The sequence below is a fragment of the Protobothrops mucrosquamatus genome, unplaced genomic scaffold (assembly GCF_001527695.2).
Source record: "Protobothrops mucrosquamatus isolate PMUCROS unplaced genomic scaffold, P.Mucros_1.0 scaffold738, whole genome shotgun sequence".
Taxonomy (NCBI): domain Eukaryota; kingdom Metazoa; phylum Chordata; class Lepidosauria; order Squamata; family Viperidae; genus Protobothrops; species Protobothrops mucrosquamatus.
The window spans coordinates 390,747-409,722 of NW_015387011.1; the positions used below are offsets into that span (position 1 = coordinate 390,747).

Here is an 18,976-nt window from a genome sequence, read left to right on the forward strand (position 1 = left end):
AAAAGACCGGATTCCCGAGGAGGAAGGGAGAGGTGCCTGTCGGTCTGTTGCAACGCCGAGAAGATGGCATTATTTTTTACACTAGTGTACAGTATGGAGGAAGAAATGTGTTCCGTTTATAAGATTTTTTTCACCACCAATCCAGCTCTGCAGAAACAAGGGAGAATATTTAGAGAACCGCAGCGCGCATCCAAAATAGTTTAGACAAAGGGGAAGCACACTTACTTTCATTTTCCCTCACCGTCATAATATAATCGCCCCTCACCCCAAACACACCAATTCTGGTGTGCTGCCTCATTGTGGCTGTAATAGGAAATGTTCCTGGGAGTGATGTGTGAAGAACTTCAGTACATGCTAAGAGTCTTTATCCTCAGTAGGGTCACTCAAGGTGTGAAGCTCATCCAAGCTACCCAGCTTGAAGCAAGCAGGTGGCTATAACTGGGCAGCAGCACACAAACGACCACACGCGGTGACAGTGACAAAGTCATCAATTCATGAAGTGTGAAAGATGATGCTAAACCATTCCTGTATTTTTACCAAGAAAACCATATAGATAGAAAATATTGTCATGGAGAAATCTATGTGGTTATTAGCATATGAAAATGACCAGATGGCACATAAACAATATAACATAGATCACCATACATATTAACTGCCATTTTATGTAAAAACCTTCTTTTCCAAATGGTCCTTCGAAACAAGGTTTCATTTTTTGTTGCCTATATAACAGTGATGGCGAACCTTTTAGAGACTGAGTGCCCAAACTGCAACCCAAAACCCACTTATGCATCGTCGGGTGCCGGGTGGGTGTGGCCCATTGGGTGGGCGTGGCCCATTGGGTGGGCATGGCTGCGGTGGTAGCAGCAGACTGGGTGGGACTAAAAAGTTCAATCTTTGCAAGATCTTTTTTTTTTCCGCGAGAAGTTGAAATTGACTGATTGATTGAACCTTTTTTTTTTGTACATGGCAGCGGAAGTCTAAATCGAAAAGGTTTTATAAAACCCAGCTGAAGACCTAGGACTGGGGCGACGCCGCATGTGCCCACAGAGAGGGCTCTGAGTGCCGCCTCTGGCACCTGTGCCATAGGTTTGCCACCACTGCTATATAATGTGTTTATGTAGGCACATATGTTTGCATGTTTGTAAATATGTTCTCTGCTCCAATGGTTGATAATGCAAGTGATGTATATCATTTTGTATTAGTGAAAGTCAAGGAAAAAAAGTCAGTGAAAAGTTCACAAAGGAAATCTTGCTTTGCCACAGAAAAGACATTTGTAGTTTATTCCTCCAAATTTTTCACAAGACACCAAATCTCCTAATACAGGATTACAAGTATTGAAGCACCTGCTTTTTTAATGTTTATTTTATTTTAACATTTATGTAAAAGGACAATCAGAAAACAAAAGAAATGGAATAAAAAAAGATATTTAAAAGCCTTGTGAAACTGAACAAGAATTTTCAAATTAGATTAGTACTAACGTATATAAAAATAATCTTATACTGATATTAATAAAATCAAATCAGTAATTAGCAGAGGCAACTTATAAAAAGTCATCAATCAGAATAAACAACATGAGTTTCTATCATTAGAATCAGACAAAGTCAAGTATGTTGAAGCCTTATGTAAAGCACTTATTCTTCTGTCATTTTATTTGACTCCATTTATTATTTTCACCTTGTTTTTCAGTCCATAGGGTCCAAAGGCATCAGATAATGTTTACGACATCTTCTTTGACAAAATGATAAAGACCTATTACAACAAGGAACTGACGAAGGGACAAGACTACACAACTTTACAGGCTACCATATAATTAAAATCAGTTATTCTAATCCACTTCCTAGATTACAGTGAAGACATCATCCACGTTCAGTGTCATATACACAATAAGTTATCTCACTGATCTACACTAACTACATCTGGAGAACCACTTCCACTTTTTAGTACTTGCAACTATTAATGCAGACCAGAACTCCATTCAACATGCATAATTCTTCTTTTAAACTCCTCTTAAATTCAGATTTGATATAATGCGGGTGCATCTTCCTCAAAGGAAGCTCTTCAGCCATCCAGCGTCAGCTGAGCAAGCAACACCTTAAAAAAGGGGAAAATCCTCTCGCCAGCAAATGATGCTGAGGGGAAAAGGAAGATGGAATCTTTTGTATCGGCATTGAAGAATTCTACTTGTCCCCTTTCATAGTCCAGAAATACTCTGATTCTCCTGGGAGTACAAAGGAGCGGCAGAGCAGTTACAGGTGAGGTGAGAGCCTGGTATTGGCCAAAATCTCCTTGCAAGGCCCAAATCCCTTCCTCTGGGGTGAGTTTAAGTTCTATCTTCCTCCTCACAGAGCCCCTGGCTACTCCTATCGCCCAGATGCCTCCATCTTCCACATTGACTTCCCAATAGTGTCTCCCAGATGTGAATCCTTCACAACCCAGCACACAACAAGAGGACTTGAATCGCTTAGGGTTATGTGGCACATCAGTCCGAGTCACATCCCATCTTGCACTTTTTCGATCCTCAGAAATTATGACTTGGGGGTTTGCCGTGTCTTTGTCAAGGGTTATGTTAACTGCAGGGAGAAAGAGGGGAAGGATGAATGAGATCATTGAAATGAAAGCACTTGTTTGTTTGTTTTTATTAATTTTTCAAATTTTAACAACCAGCTAATTAGGAAGCAGCGTGGTGATAGGGTAATCAATAATCCAATAACAGAGTGATACATAGATATCTCAGTTTACATCAATAAAGGTTCCCTCTCTATTTCCCTTAGGTCAGTGATGGCGAACTTTTTAGAGACTTAGTGCCCAAACTGCAACCCAAAACCCACTTATGTATCGTCGGGTGCCTGGTGGGTGTGGCCCATTGGGTGTGTGTGGCCCATTGGGTGGGCGTGGTTTCAGTGGTAACGGCAGACTGGGTGGAACTAAAAAGTTCAATCAATCAATTCCAACTTTGCGAGATCTTTTTTCCCCATGAGAAGTTGAAATTGATTGATTGAACCTTTTTTTTTTTTGCACACAGCGGCAGATGCCTAAAGCGAAAAGGTTTTATAAAACCCAGCTGAAGGCCTAGGACTGGGGCAACGGTGCGCGTGCCCACAGAGAGGGCTTTGCGTGCCACTTGTGGCACGCATGCCATAGGTTCGCCACCACAGCCTTAGGTATTATATCACATTCCTATTAGTACATTTCTAGCTAAAGTTCAATCAATCTATACATTTATCAATAACATTTTAGTTATACATATCCAGGTCCTGTTTTTAGATTTTATTTAATTCCAGTTATCATATTCCAATTTAGCCTTTTATAAGCACTTGTTTTATCAAAACAATAATAATGCAAATAATCCTGTTAGGTAACAGCAGCTAAACACCTGTGACTGATCTTGGATTCCCTGTATTGAAGGTAAACCTACAGCACATCCAGGTTCATGCAATATTCACCCGGACAGAATATTGAGAATTTAAAATCAAAAGTAAAAGCATCAAGCTTAATCTGCTGCATTAAAGTAGCTAACATGTCAAATCTTTCTGTAACCAATAGCCATCATTTCCCTGCAGAGCCAAAGAAGCATAAACAAACTTTATTTCAAATGTCACATACTTACCCCATTCGGTTCCTAGTTCTGAGGGCAGAGTATCTAAAAAAAAAAAAAGATAAAGGGGGCATTTCATTTTGAAGAAGCTGTTAATTTTAAAAATGACTAAAATGTTAGAATTTGAGCACAAAGTCCCATGTGCTTGCAATGAATGACTGAAGACATTCCATTTTGGTAGTATCGAAGAGCAAAGTTTTCCAGGAAAAAAGCCTATACTGTTTTATTGTATTAAAACTTAGTTGACTTTGGCTAATCTTTAAACAGGGGCAGTGTGTCAACAGAAGACTATCAGAAATCCCAGGTTATAGACTATGCCAGGAAGTTGAAAAAGATATCCTAGAAAAAGGTAGTGCTAAACCACTCCATTATTTCTACCAAGAAAACAAACAAATATATCACTCTGTGATGAGCTTGATTTGAGAGAAACTATGTATATTCCAAAAAATACTGTTCAGAGATTTGGGTAATTTGTGATAATGGTGGTATTTTTAAAAATATTAAATTATTTTTTTAGTTGATTTAACTGATACATCTATTTTGCAAGTGGCAATATTGATTTAACATTAAACACATTTATAATATTTATTCAAATTAAAATCACAGATTTTTAGAGTGCTTCTCGAAGACTAATTTCCAGGATAATAAGCCAAAAGAAAAAAAAATGTAAATCACTGTAGAAACCTAAAAGGTTTATAAATAGAAATTACACATAACCAGAAAGAAATTGGCAGTAGTACCAGGAAATTGCATGGAAAGAAATGAATAAAATCCAAATATGTCATAGATTCTTATTATCATTCACCAGGAAGCTCTAGAGAAAAATAAATATACTGTTCTGTTTGAGCATTTTGTAATACTTTCAAAAGAAGTTTGAAGCCCGATTATTTCCCCCCTGTTGTTCTGTCCAATAGAAACTACAAAATACAGCTAGTGAGCGCTAACTAGATTGTAGTTAGGATATGACTGCAAAAAAAGAGGTGTCAACAGCTTCAAGGGACCTCCAAGGTTTCAAGAAATATACTACAGTGAAGTCAGAGTTTGACCAGAGAACCCTGAATGCCTACTTACATGTAGTCCTTGACTTATGACCACAATTGAGCCCAACATTTCTGTTCCCAAGGGAGACAGTTGTTAAGTGATATTTGTCCCATTTTATGACCTTTCTTGTCACAGTTGTTTAGTGAAGTAGGACAGTTGTTAAGTTACTGTAGTAACATGGTTGCTAAATGAATCTGGCTTCCCCATTGACTTTGCTTGTCAGAAGGTCGCAAAAGGTGATCCTATGATCCCAGGACGCTGCAACTGTCATAACTATGAACCAGTTGCCAAGCATCCAAATTTTGATCATGTGACCCTGGGGATGCTGCAACGGTTGTTGTGTGTGAAAACCAGTCTTAAGTCACTTTTTTCAATGCTGTTGTAACTTTGAACGGTCACTAAACAAATGGTTGTAAGCCAAGCACTACCTATAGCTATCTGAAGGTAGCAGAGGAAAAGGCAGAAAAACTGGAGGAAACATCATAGAGAATCCTAAAAAAGTAAAGCCAGCTGGTTGGGGGAATCCTACATATGTAACATTGTTTTGCTGCTGAGTATAATTGTAATTCATATAGCAGATTTTTTTTTTGTACCTTTGAGATTCTTCAGCATTTCTGCAAGCACCGTATTTTTCTCCGAAAACTCTTCTAGTCTCTTTTCCATCTTGAGTGGCATCCCCTCTGGGACTTGGAAGGGCTCCTTATCAAACCTAGAAAGAGAAGGATCAGATCATTTTTCCCTCATGGTGCTGATGTCTATGGAGATTAAGATGGTTAATATTGTCAGTAAAGGTTGCATGACTCTTGTTTAGAAAAAGAGAATTTTTTCTGAAGTGAGTCGAGCTGCTTTACTAACAGTATTAATATTCTAATATTCTAATGACAGTCTTTTCTTTTGCAACCCTACAGGATCTACAAACCTGTGAACCAAGTTTTAATAAATGAACTGCCCCACCTTATTAACAGATGCTGTACATCAATTAACATCATCAATACTTTTTTGGGGGATGACCAGCAGTCTAGATCCAAGGAATTGGATTGACTATAAATTAAATTGATGCCCATATCAATGTACTGTTTGCTTTCTAATTTTTTTTTTACCATCCTATCACTGGCTTGGATCCAGAACATTTAAAGATTTATATGCTACCTTTTTCAAGCAGTTTCCCCCCTACCCCACATTGACACATTGATTTGGTATGGTGGGTTAATCGTGGTTAATGGGAGTCCCAGTAGTAAAGGCAGTGCATTTATTTATTGAATTTGTTAAGGCACTACTACGGGTAGTCCTCAAGTTACAACCATAATTAAGCCTTGAATTCTGGTCATAAGTTGTTGCGATTGTAAGTTGAGGCATCATGTGACTGGGTCTGATTTGGGGGGGTGACAGTCATTAAGCAAATCTATATTACCCAATGGACATTATTTCCCAGAAACCAAAAATAAACACCAGAAACGGGCAAAAACAGTCAAAAACCAGTCACATGACTACAAGAAGCTGCAAACAGCCATAAAGATGAACCAGTAGCCAAACACCCAATGCAATCATATGATGCAGGGGATGTGGTATGCAGCCATTTTAACTCCAAAATCAGATCATAAATAGCTTTTGGGGGGTGTCCATCATATCTTTCTACAGTTACTAAGCAACTGGTTGTAAATAGAGGACTTATAAATCTAGATTCAATGCATTATTGAAGCTGGTTTTACAACAGTAGAATTTTGAGGCACTATATAGATCCGGGCAAACTGTTGTTGGATTCGGCTATTATCTATAGTTTTTACCAATTAGTTAGGCTCTGTTTTTTTCATTTCTTGTTGCACAAGGGCAAAATATGTCCGTTACTTTTTTAAAAAAAACCCAAATCAGGAGTCTGGCAGCACCTTTTCAGACTAGTACGATTTATTAAAAGGCATAAGCTTTCATGAATGTAACTCACTTCATCAATTGGATGGAGTGGCTAAATCAGTGTTTCTCACCCGTAACAACTTTAAGATGTGTGAGGAATTCTGGGAATTGCAGTCCGTACATCTTAAAGTTGCCAAGGTTGAGAAACACTTAACTAAATTAATATGGATTTAAATTAGGGAGAGGGGAAAAAAAGACAGTGTTGTTATGCAAATGCAGGTTGCAAGTACCTTATTGATTATTGAAATGGGTTATAAATCGATTGTATATGTTAAGATCTGAGATTGCCTGAAAGCTTTTGATATATGTGACCCATAATCTCCTACTCAATTATGCTGATGGAGTTTGTTTCAGAACAGCTCTGGGAGGTTAAAATGCACTGCTATAGTTTTGCACTGGTTTGTACACCAGAGTCAAACATGCATTTTATTCGTTCTTTTGCACAATCTGGCCTGTTTATTCTACACAGATGATGATACTTATCAAATAGAAAGAGCATGTGATAGTACCCTAATCCTGTCTTTAAAGTTATTTGGGGCTAGTGATGGTGCTATTGATATAAATATGGGTGCTAAATAGATGTTTCGATCTAGTTCCCAAGTTGATGCCATTTTCCTGCTGTTTCTGTTTGCCTGTGAAAAAATGCTTCAGGCAGAATAGTAGTTTGTTTGCAAGTATGAGCTGTCACCCAAGGCCTAAGAAAGTGCCATATCTTTGCCCAGTGTGGGCTGTAGCTTATTTATTTGTTGGTTTGTTTACTTACTTTATTTACTAGATTTTTATCCCATCTTTATTACTTTATAAGTAACTCAAGGCAGTGAACATGCACAATACTTTTTTTCCCTTATTTTCCTCACAAAAACAATCCCTATGAGGGGGATTGAGCTGAGAAAGAAAGACTGGTCCAAAGTCACCCAGCTGACTTTCATGCCTAAGGCGGGACTAGAACTCCCAGGCTCCTGGTTTCTAGACTGGCATATAATAATAATAATAATAATAATAATAATAATAATAATAATAATAATAATAATAATAATAATAATAATAATAATAATAATAATAATAATAATAATAATAATAATAATAATAAAGTTGGAAGGGACCTTAGAGGTCATCGAGTCCAACCCCCTGCTCAGGCAGAAACCCTACACCACTTCAGACAAATGGCTGTCCAGTCTCTTCTTAAAAACTTCCAGTTTTGGAGCATTCACCGCTTCTGGAGGCAGGTTGTTCCACTGGTTAATTGTTCTAACTGTCAGGAAGTTTAACCATTGCACCATGAAAAGGAACAGTAAATAATTTCTATGTCTTTCAACTAATAACTTCCTATCTCATGCTATGCTGTTCTTCTATATTTTGGCACAAAGTAGAAACTGACACTACTGTATTTTGAAAGAGGCAGACTTTGTCTCTGTATTGCTAGCACTTAAAGGGGGGAAAAATATTCCAAACAATAGAGACTCTTCTTCCTGATTATCCATCATAATGACATTTATAGTTGCTGTGGGTAGAATTGGTGTTTTTCTCAGTTAATCTACATAACGCATCCTTTTTCATGTCTCTTTCATCTGTGGCATTGTATCATTTCTTCATGGCTCAGTGCATCATTTTGTACCTAGGAAATTTATTAGTGAATATGTGGATAACACATGGTCCTCCCTTGTTTCCTGTGTGTCCTGCTTTTTCACCTATTTTTTACTTTCTGCCCAAATGGCGGCATATACACTGCTATTAGTATGAAATTGAATTGTAGTCTTAATTAGGATTGTTAGGACGTTGATTAGAACTGTGTGGACATGCTCTCAAAATGACCAGCAAAACTTCCCTCTCTCCAAAATTTACTCATCTAGGCCCGAGTACTGTATAGCAACTAGAAATGTTTGACAAGAATTCTCTGAAATGCCATCCTGGTTATCTACCTCCCAGTTTCTGGTTATCTTTTTTCCCCATATTACAGTAAGAAAAACTTCCTCTTGTGCAGCATGAGGAGCTTAGAGACATCCTTCAATGGAGTTAGCAGAAGCAAAGAAGCAAAATAGGATAGCCATAGCAAATTCAAAATGGCGACTCCAGAGATAGAACTTGTACTTTGAAAGCTCAAACTCCCAGGTTATTCTAGACCAGGGGTAGGCAACCTTGGCTCTTTTATGACTCATGGACTTCAACTCCCAGAATTCCTGAGCCAGCACCATGAGTCATAAAAGAGCCAAGGTTGCCTACTCCTGTTCTAGACTCTGTTCTTAAAACACTTGTGGCTGATCAACAGAATCTCTACCTAGTTACAGTAGTCAGAACTGACAAGAAGGACCCATCTTTGTGCCTCTGCACCAAGATCCTTTGCTAACCTGTTTTTCAGAACATATCCTAACAATGCTGCCTTCCATCTCATTTCAGTCCACCATGAAGGCAGTTGATATCTTATCTAACTGTTCCCATTTTAGTTTTCCTCTTTCCAATGTAAGACTTGCTATAGCAATAGCGTCCAATGCTTCACTGCTTATGTTGGTGATGGTAGACTCATGAGCTGGGATCTGCCTAGCTCCTCTTGGCCATTCTAGGCTGCTGCAGACATATGTTCTCCCCTCTGGCCACTGCTCTTCATGGACCTTTGGGCCACAGTGTAGAAGAGGGCAGAAGCCACAGAGGCATCTGCTCCCTTACTGCCTGACTGGGCTTTACAGAGACCTCTTACATAATACTGTGTTTCCCTGGAAGAGTTCTAGGCCATTTTAAAGACTACTGATTTTTGCAAGAGTACTAAAGTTGTGTTTAAAAAATGGACTAGCCTATTGGTTAATTTAAAGGAAAAGGATTTCTACCAGCTGGTTTTGTCCCAAATGAATGTGTTACAGGTTTTCTGCTACTTCTGCTGATAAGGGATTGCACACAGGTTTTATTGTATGTGTGGCAGGGAGAGCTCCATGGCCTACTTCAGAGGGCTGATGGTACACAGTCTCTTGCTGCACTTTGTGGCACTTATTAACCTGGGACACTGGTGGGGTGAAATTGTCAGAGACTTCTGCCTTCGGCTTGAGCGACAGGTCAGACACAGGGGCTGCTGGCCACAATCAGGTACCAACCTCCCTTCCCTTTGCACTCCTTACTGATTGCACCCTCCTGCTTCGCCTGACAGACGGACAGGCTGCATGCACAGCACACGGCATAGATCAAAGTGAGAGGCTACTCTCTCTTGATGTTCCCCACATCCCTCTGTTTGCCCCGTGACCTGTTAGTGAGTTACTTTTGAATATGGGTCTAGAGCTCTTCTAGAAGACAGCTAAGCCATTATCCAAGCAATAGCCCGGGTATCAGGTCATGTAGAAAGGGAAGGAGCTTATGGCAAAATGGAAATTCACTCCCCCGCAGTGCATGTGCAATCTATCAGACAGACAATTTTGGAGACACTGGTTTAGTGCCCTACCAGAAATAGCTGAAAGTGATAGGATACATATGTAGAGAAAATCTACTGCAATGGCCTATCACTCAGGAAGCTTGAAAAGCAGCTAAATCTTCTATCCCAGGAATCTGTCCAAGCCCACTCATCACATGTTAAGAATACGGTGGCCACTTTCCCTTAAATTGTCCCACATGAAAACTCTTTAAAGGCAGAAATAGCCACCAACCACATCACTGAGGCAGATTTTTTTTTTTTTGCCAGGCTAGATTTCTGCTGGTCAAGGACCATGCCTATGACCATGCCTGTAAAGAACAGCCTTTGTATAAGTCAGAGGTCTTCAAACTTGGCCCTTTTATGACTTGTGGACTTCAGCTTCCAGAATTCCTCAGCCAGCGTGCCTGGGTGAGGAATTCTGGGAGTTGAAGTCCACAAGTCATAAAAGGGCCAAGTTTGGAGACCCCTGGTATAGGTCAACGTCTAATGCAGAAGCCAAAAGCTTTCAAAGGCAAACTATCTGCCCCCCAAAAAGCAAGGGCACCTTTGAGGAAAATGTGCCTCTAGTTGCGAGTGTGAAGCCACATACCTGCACAATGTGCTTCTGATATCCTAGAGAAAGAGAAGTGTGGGTGGGGAGAGAAAGACAGGAACTCTGCATGACAATGAATATAACAGTTGATTCTCATTAGAGCCACTATATCTGAAGAACAGAGAAAGTATATTTGAGAAACTGATGCAACCGCTTTTAGGTTGTCCTCTAATCATTATAAGGAAAAGGACCCCCATGGAAAAATGAATGAATCGGAATGAAAGCATAGGATAATACACAGTTCTAGGGTTGGTGATCATGGGGGGACTTGTAGAGCAAATTTTAGCAAAAAATACATCTAACAATATTGTTCGCTATTTCTATAGTATGTTCTCAGATGGTATGAAATGTTAAATGCATACAATTTTGAACTCCCAACAACACATCAATACAAAATATTATACTGCTTTGCGGGTCAGGAAGGAAGGATGAGGTGAAACATCAAAAGTTAGTCTCAACAACAGTCATGTTCTAACTTTTTTCATTCGACATTATTGATGTTACACATTTAAGCATCCAAGGAGTGTGCATGCACAAAAAGAGGTTTCGCCAGAGAGTATCTGCAATGGACTGACATTGATTGGTAAGTAAAGATAGGGGAATTTTTGAAATCAAAACAATCCCCAGTTCCATTTCTGATCTGAAATATTAGCAATGAGTTACACAGCAGGGTTTCTGTAACTTATTCTCTCCAAGAATACAGATATACTAATAATAAACAAACACAAAGGATTAAAAGCTTTTGCTTTCGGGTTATTAGCAGATTTTTTTGTAAAAAATACTTAATGAGGATTTGGGGTAAAAAAACACTGCATACAAAATGGTAGTCAAGACAGAATGAGATTCAACTTCTGTTGCTTAGGGATTTGGGTGGGTTAGGAAGGAGACGGGATAGTCACGGAGGTGCCTATTTCTGTCTGTGCTTTTAGAATATAGATTTTTTTTTAATTTCCAAAAGTATTTCTTTGTGGACTTTTCTGTAGGAACTGAGAAATAACCTCTTCAAATCGAATCACAGCCTATATCAAAAACCATTCCTTCAAGTGGAATTCTCTATTTACTTCTTTATATAGTAGAATCGTAGAACATATAGATTGAAAGGGAGCTTGAGATCATCTAGTCCAGGGGTAGGCAACCTTGGCTCTTTTATGACTCATGGACTTCATCTCCCAGAATTCCTGAGCCAGCCATGCTGAGGGGAAAGGGAGAGGTTTCCAAGCTGAGCCATGCTGGCTCAGGAATTCTGGGAGTTGAAGTCTACGAATCATAAAAGAACCAAGATTGCCTACCCGTGATCTAGTCAAACCCCAATCCCAGGGCAGGAATCTGCAATTACAGTATCTCTGACAAATGGCCATCCTGCCTGTTTTAACACCTCCGGTGAAGAGGGTCCACCCAGTCACACAGGGCAGTTATGTAAGGCTTCCTCACAATGTATCTGGCACACCTTCTTTTCAAGGTTCCCCTCTGAAGCCCACCCCTCTCACCTGAAGGAATTCACTGTCTGGCTGCTCCAGCTTCTCTTCTATCTCATCAATCAGGATAGTAAGAGCAACAATTTCATCAGAAACCTTCGTGTCATATATTTTCTGATGCTTGACAATCTCCCTTTCCATCTCCTTCAGCTGAGCCAGCAGAAGCTTCTCCTGTTCATCCAAAAAGTGGTGCATTTGCTCAAATTCCATCACCACCTTTTGCCTCTCGGTGTCTGTTTGATTCTGTAGTGTAATAGGGAGATGGATGTGAGAAAAGGGCAGGGAAAGGCTTTCAGGAGATAAGCAGTCACTGGATGCCCGGATGCAATTTCCTAAAATAAGAGGCAAGGATCTGAGTTATTGGGCCTTGAACCCAGCTTGTCAAGATGGACAAAGCAGCTGGTCAGGCCAGGTCACAGTCAGGATGAGAGACAGCCCAAAACTCCAAGAATTGTACTGTTTTCTTTTTAAATGTTTTCTTAAGTTTTATTATAAGATAAAAATATAGAAGAAAGAAAAGTTTTTAAAAAACGGGGAAAAGGAAAAAAGTGCAAAGAGAGAAGCAAATGATAATGACTTCCAATTTTCTTTGGTGCAGGAGATTACAAAAATATGTAACTTCAAACTTTTGCTTTATATTTCACGGTATTTCAAGCCATTTCTTTAATTGCAAAACCTAAAATCAAAGTTTTACTTTTTTACAGTTTCAAGCAAAAAGTCCAAAAGTGGTTTCCGAGTAGAAACAAAACTAGATTAAATTCTTTTCTTTAATTAAAAGTCAATTTCACCATCTTTGCTAACTCTGCCACCCTTTCCATCCACTCTTTCCACCCACTCAGAAGTTCTGGGTACTCCAATACTGGAGGTTTTTAAGAAGAGATTGGACAATCATTTGTCTAAAATAGTATAGAGCAGTGATGGCGAACCTTTTAGAGACTGAGTGCCCAAACCCCCACACCTCCCACACTGTCCCTGCCCCGCAGGCCATCCACCGCCTCCACAGCCTACCACAGATCGCCCAGGTGGCCCAGCAGCACCATGGTGGCCACGCCCTCTGCCCGCAGCATCATCTGAACATGACGGGGCGCAAGGGCAGAGTCTTGTCCCCGCTGCCTGGCTGCCATGTCCTTGGCTGCGCTGTTCTGCGTGGGCCACACCCGGGGGCGACTCTCCTCTAAGGGTGCTTCTGGTGAGGAGGGGGCCGTGGGAGGAGGCAGGGCTGGGGTGATGGTGCCATAGGTTCACCACCACTGGTATAGAGTTTCTTGCTCTTGAGCAATGGGTTGGACGAGAAGACCTCCAAAGTCCCTTCCAACTCTGTTATTGTTATTCTTCCATTGTGGGAATTAGTGTCTTTCCATCAAACTGTACTGTTTCCAAAACATAAAGAATTCAAGGGAAAGGAAACCTGGTGTTACATAAACAGAACAACAAGCTTCTGGGGTGGGGGAGGGAGAAACAGAGTAGAGAAAGAGCATTTGGGGAGGAGGGAGGGGAGAATTTAAGCATCCAGCAAGCCCCTGAAATCTGACAACACAGTCTATATACTAACCAGAGATTCCTGATGTCTAACCTCTCCAGCCATTTTTAGTCGAAGAAGTTTCTCTAGTTCTTCCTTCAGTTTCTGCAGACGGCATTCAATTTCTTTCTAAAGAAAGAGAATCTGAGTTTTAAATATTTAGTTATAATTAATTGTCCCCTTTCCTCCTCAGATTTGTACCTAGCTGTACCTGGCTGAAAATGTTATGCAAAGTAGAACTTGTTTAATAGGTGGCTCAGAGACCATCAGATAATCACTCGTGGTGAGTTTGTGACTGTGCATCACATGAGGAATTAGGTGGTTGAGCATGGGAAAGATTTCTACAACTTCAAGAAGCAGCTTGAAAGAAATGTCAAGGGCAAAAAGGTGGGGTTATCTGAAAAAGCAACATTGGACAATACCTGAATATTGCACTGAATGAAGTGGGGTTATGACACATCTTTCTTTGCAAGGGAAATCTAAAATGCCAGCCTGTCTTGAGCCATACCTAGAGGGGCCTCTTATTTAAAATATATGGGTAGTCCTTGACTTACAACCACAACTGAGCCCAAAATCACATCACCTCATGACATTGCAACCATCATAAATACATGCCAGATGCTGAGCATCCAGATTTTGATATGTGACCATGGGGATGCTGCAATGGTAGTTAAATGTGAAAAACAGCCATAAGTCACTTTTTTCCGTGCACTGTAACTTTGAACGGTCACTAAACAGTTGTAGGTCGAGGACTACCTGTAATTTCTTATCTGTAATTAACAAAGGGATCAGTATTTTTTTTCCACTGGAAGTGGCAAACCTAGCTGTTAAAATATTACAAGAGTTGTTTCAGGCTTCTAACACATGCTAAAAAGATCGAGGCAGGATACAGGCAGGAGAAATAGGGGCAGAGTTCAGATGAAGATTTTGCTCTCCCCCAGCCTCCAGGGATTTTAAACGTGACCTGGAGATGCCCGGAAGGAGAGCAGGCGCGCGCAAACGTTGCGCGGGGCAGAGGGCGGGCGCGCGCGCCTCCTGATACCTTGTAGTCCTGGGCGGCCTCTTCGATGGGGAAGACCGTGTGGCTCCGGTGGGCTCGCGCCTCTCTGCAGATACAACAAATGAGGCTTTCTTCTTCGCTGCAAAAGAGCTTCAGCGCCTCCTGATGCTTTTCGCACAGCGGCCTCCCCTCCTCTCCTTCTTGCCCGGCGGCGCCTTGCAAGGCGTGCAAGCTCAGCCGCCTGGTGATTTCCACCACGTTTCCCAGCTCCCGGTTGGGTCTCAAATTCCTCTGCAGGGCAATTTCCCGGCATTGCGGGCAGGAGAAATTGGTGCTCTGGTCCTTCCAGCACTGGGTGATGCAGGCGCGGCAAAAGCTGTGGCCGCAAGGAATGGAAACCGGGTCTCGGAAATACTCCAGGCACACGGAGCAAGTGGCTTCCTTGTGCAGGCTTTCCACCGGGTTCTCCATGGCGACCGAGTGGTCCCCTTCTCCTTGTCCCGGATCAACTGTACCGGTAGCTCTAGCTGCAGATGAACAGAGCTATGGAAAGAATGGCTCTGATCTGCGCGCTCCGCCCGCCGGAGAAACGTCACCTTCTCTGTGCTGCCGCCGAAGGGGACTTGGTCAGGCCGTCTATTTACCCTGATTTCCAAAATCGGGATCGATTTGGGTTGGGAGGGACACCAGGTGGCAGAAGGCGCAAGCTGCTGCAGTTGCTTCCCCCCCCCCCCTTGAGTTCAGTCAGGCGCGTCTGGAACAAGGCCCGAAGCCTGCAAAGCATCTCTTTGCGGAAACTCTCGCAGCGCCCGCCTCAGCTCCGCACGGCCGATGCGAGGGGCTCGCAGCGCCAATGAAGCAGCCGCGCTGCCGAGGTCTGGGGTGGGCTGACCCCTCTGTTCGAGCCCCCGGAGGAAGAGCTTGGTCGACGTCAAGCCGCTACCCAGTTAGGCGGCTGCGCGTTCCCGTCCTCCATCCCGGCTGCCTGCTAGAAAATGGGGATGGGGCGGTGGTGGTGATGAAGAGACTGGCCAATTGCATTCAGAACAGAACAGAATAATAGAGATGGAAGGGACCTTGGAGGTCTTCTAGTCCACCCCCCTGCACAAGCAGGAAACCCTATGCCATTCCAGACAATTGGCAGTCCGGTCTGTTGCTAAAAGCCTCCAGTGATGGAGCACCTACAACTTCTGAAGGCAAGCTGTTCCACTGATTAATTATTCTCACTATTAGGAAATTTTGTCCTTAGTTCTAGGTTCCTTCATTCCTTCCTCAGATGCGGGAGGGGCAACTGGGGGAGTCTGCTCTCAGCATTGCCAATTCTTCTTCTTCTTGTGCCATATCCGTTATCGGACGTTGGCGATCATGTTGGCGATCCTGTTTTTATCAGCAGCCACACGAAAAAGTGCTGCTGAGTTTTGTCCAAACCAATCCCTTAGATTTCGAAGCCACGATGTTCTTCTTCTGCCTGGACCTCGTTTGCCTTCAATCTTTCCCTGGAGGATTAAATGGAGTATGCCGTATTTTTCTGGATGTAGCATCACATGTCCGAAATATTCTAATTTTCGTTTTTTAATTGTTTCGTTTTTTAATTGTTTGTTTAATTGATTTCCCTTGGCTTTCCCAGGCGACTTATCACCTCCTCATTTCTGATCTTGTCAACCCAGCTTATACATGACAGCCGCCTGTAAATCCACATTTCAAATGCTTCTAGTCTCTTCAGGTGGCCTTCTGTCTGAGACCAACTCTCTACTCCATAGAGCAGGATAGAAAAAATATAGCATCTGACAAGCCTGATTTTCAGTCTTAGGCTTATGTCCTGACTGCAGAAGACCTTTTTCATTTTGAAGAATGCTTTTTCTATCCTTGTTTTTACTTCAGTGGTCATGTCCCAATTGCCAATAGGGGGACAGGATGAGGTCTATAGTTGTTGGAGAAAAATCTGTGGGGGGGGGGAATTCTGTTCCATCCCATTTGCAACTGACAGGTTTTCTCTCCCTTCCCATGTTGGGGTTCATTTTGACTACTCAAGCAGTTCTACAGTTCTTCAGTCTCCCAACACTTGAATAGTGGTTAACATGTTGGCCTAGAACCAGGAGACTGAGTTCTACTCCTGCCTTAGGCATGACAACAGATTGGGTGATTTTGAGCCAGTAAGTTATTCTCTTCCTCTCAGGCCAGTCTACCTCACAGTGTTGTGGGGAAAATAGGAGAAGGAAAGACTGATGTATGTTTGCTGCCTTGAGTTATTTATAAAAAAAATATAAATATTTATAAGTAAATAAAGGCCTTGCAAAGCCAGATCAAGCACATCGATACATTCAAGCAAATACTCCATTGGCAAGATACACACAAAGCAGTGTATTTATAGTCAAGCCTCAAGAATATACAAAATTATTAATGTGATTGGTTAGAAATTAGTTATAAAAAGACCGTGTTTTAAAATAGACCCAAGTTGCTATGCTGTACCCACTAAATGTTGAAGCACAACTTTAGCAAGCTCTGCCTAACTTTATCTTGAAGCATAACCATAAACAGAATATTGAAAGTGTTCTGATGTGTCTATTTGCTTTTAGTTTTGCTAAATATTTACTTAAAGCACTTATTACTAGAGGAGTGGCTTAAATCCTTTCATATTTCCTCTTTAGCCAGGAATCTGGAGTTCTGCCAATCAGCCCCAACAAAACCTCTTATAGAATAGGGAGGACCCACCCTGACTTCTGATACATGAATCACCTTTTCCAGCACTTCCTGATACTTCTGTTCAATTATTTCTTTTTGGGTTCTTGTTTGAGCCCATAATACATGGCTTGCACTTTCCATGGCAGATTTTAACTTTTTTAACTATTTTTCTCTCTCTTTTTTTTTCCATGTGAAGTTCTGATGTCTTCTGCAGTCGGGTTAATTCAGAAGTTTTGTTAATGTTGTTCTTGTTTGTGTAAACCTTGAGGACAAAAGAATCTTTATTTTTTTAGTGAAAGCAGTGAGAACATAGCACGGTTTTCCCAGAGGGATATCCAGCAACAGCAGCAGAAAGAAACAGTGTTTAGCACAGACAGTCATCATGTCCACAGTGGAACCGATAAGAAGACTTAAAGAAGAACTGTTCTGCTTCATTTGCTCAGACAGTTTCCGTGATCCAGTCTCCATACACTGTGGGCACACCTTCTGCCGAGCTTGCATTACTCAATATTGGGTTTCCATTAAAAAAAATATTTCCAGTGTTCTCAGTGTAAAGCAATCAGCTCGAAAAGAATCCTAAAGCCCAACCGAGAGCTGAGAAACATTGCCAGAATTGTCTCAAAGCTGAACAAAAAAACCAAAGAAAAAGAAAAGACAAAAGAGGATATGCCAGAAGCACCAGGAACCACTGAAACTTTTCTGTAAAAATGATCAAATGGCAATCTGCGTGGTGTGTGACAAATCAAAAGAGCACAAGGACCATACAGTGTTTCCTGTGGAGGTAAGATCACGCAATGTTAGGTGGCATATTCCTTGCTGTGAGAGCTAAAATGTAGGCCACTTTTCATGCATTCTTCATTTGTTGTCTGCCATGTTTGGTATACTAGCTTCGTGGCTTTCTGCAGACGGGGGGAAAAAATAGAAGTTGGTTGGTCGGCAATTAGTAATGGTTATGTGATCATACTTCGGGTGCTTGGCAGCCCACCCGCACTTATGACCACAGTGGTGCACCAATTCCTTTCCCCCATCCACTTATCTTTCACTCATCCTTGCACTTTTGGTCACCCTGCACAGTGGTACTCCTTGAAGGCTGAAGTAAAGGCCCAGGCAATCTCAGCCAGCTTCCACATTTGTCACCCAGGGCATCTACTTTAGCTCCAGATGCTGTGAGCTCCTTGGGATTCAATGATGAAGACATTTATCCATGGCAAACGTTGTATTGACAGGTAAAGGAGAATATCCAAAACATCCAGTTTTGGTCACCACGATGTAAAAAAGATGTTGAGACTCTAGAAAGAGTGCAGAGAAGAACAACAAAGATGATTGGGGGACTGGAGGCTAAAACATATAAGGAACGGTTGCTGGAATTGGGCATGTCCAGTTTAATGAAGAGAAGGACGAGGGGTGACATGATAGCAGTGTCCCAATATCTCAGGGGCTGCCACAAAGAAGAGGGAGTCAAGCTATTCTCCAAAGCGCCTGAAGGCAGGACAAGAAGCAACGGATGGAAACTAATCAAGGAGAGAAGCAGCCTAGAACTAAGGAGAAACTTCCTGACAGAGTCAATTAACCAGTGAAACAACCTGCCTCCAGAAGCTGTGAATGCTCCAACACTAGAAGTTTTTAAGAAGAGACTGGACAGCCATTTGTCTGAAATGGTATACGGTTTCCTGCCTGAGCAGGGGGTTGGACTAGATGGCCTCCAAGGTCCCTTCCAACTTTATTGTTGTTATTATTATTTCTTTCAAAGTAGAACAGCTGAGGATGATGTTA

The 18,976-nt window shown here is 41.5% G+C and overlaps 1 protein-coding gene across 1 annotated transcript; it reads right to left on the minus strand.

The window, feature by feature from the left end:
• Window positions 1-1,483: 1,483 nt before the first annotated feature.
• LOC107289617 (zinc finger protein RFP-like) lies at window positions 1,484-16,859 on the minus strand. Its single transcript, XM_015818408.2, has 8 exons — window positions 16,811-16,859; window positions 14,564-15,048; window positions 13,555-13,650; window positions 12,015-12,245; window positions 10,525-10,547; window positions 5,230-5,345; window positions 3,608-3,640; window positions 1,484-2,570 (listed from the first exon to the last, which is right to left on the minus strand). The coding sequence occupies exons 1-8, from the start codon at window positions 16,857-16,859 to the stop codon at window positions 2,059-2,061; spliced, it is 1,545 nt and encodes a 514-aa protein (XP_015673894.2). The 3' UTR covers window positions 1,484-2,058.
• Window positions 16,860-18,976: the final 2,117 nt, after the last annotated feature.

Bases quoted from the DNA above. Each gene is read 5' to 3' on its own strand.
- LOC107289617 (XM_015818408.2), bottom strand. From the start codon at position 16,859: ATGGAGTATTTGCTTGAATGTATCGATGTGCTTGATCTGGCTTTGCAA. The intron at 12,246-13,554 runs GTTAGTATATAG...ATTACACTACAG, and splicing joins TTAGACATCAGGAATCTCTG to AATCAAACAGACACCGAGAG. The intron at 3,641-5,229 runs GTACAAAAAAAA...TTTTTTTTTTAG, and splicing joins AATGCTGAAGAATCTCAAAG to ATACTCTGCCCTCAGAACTA.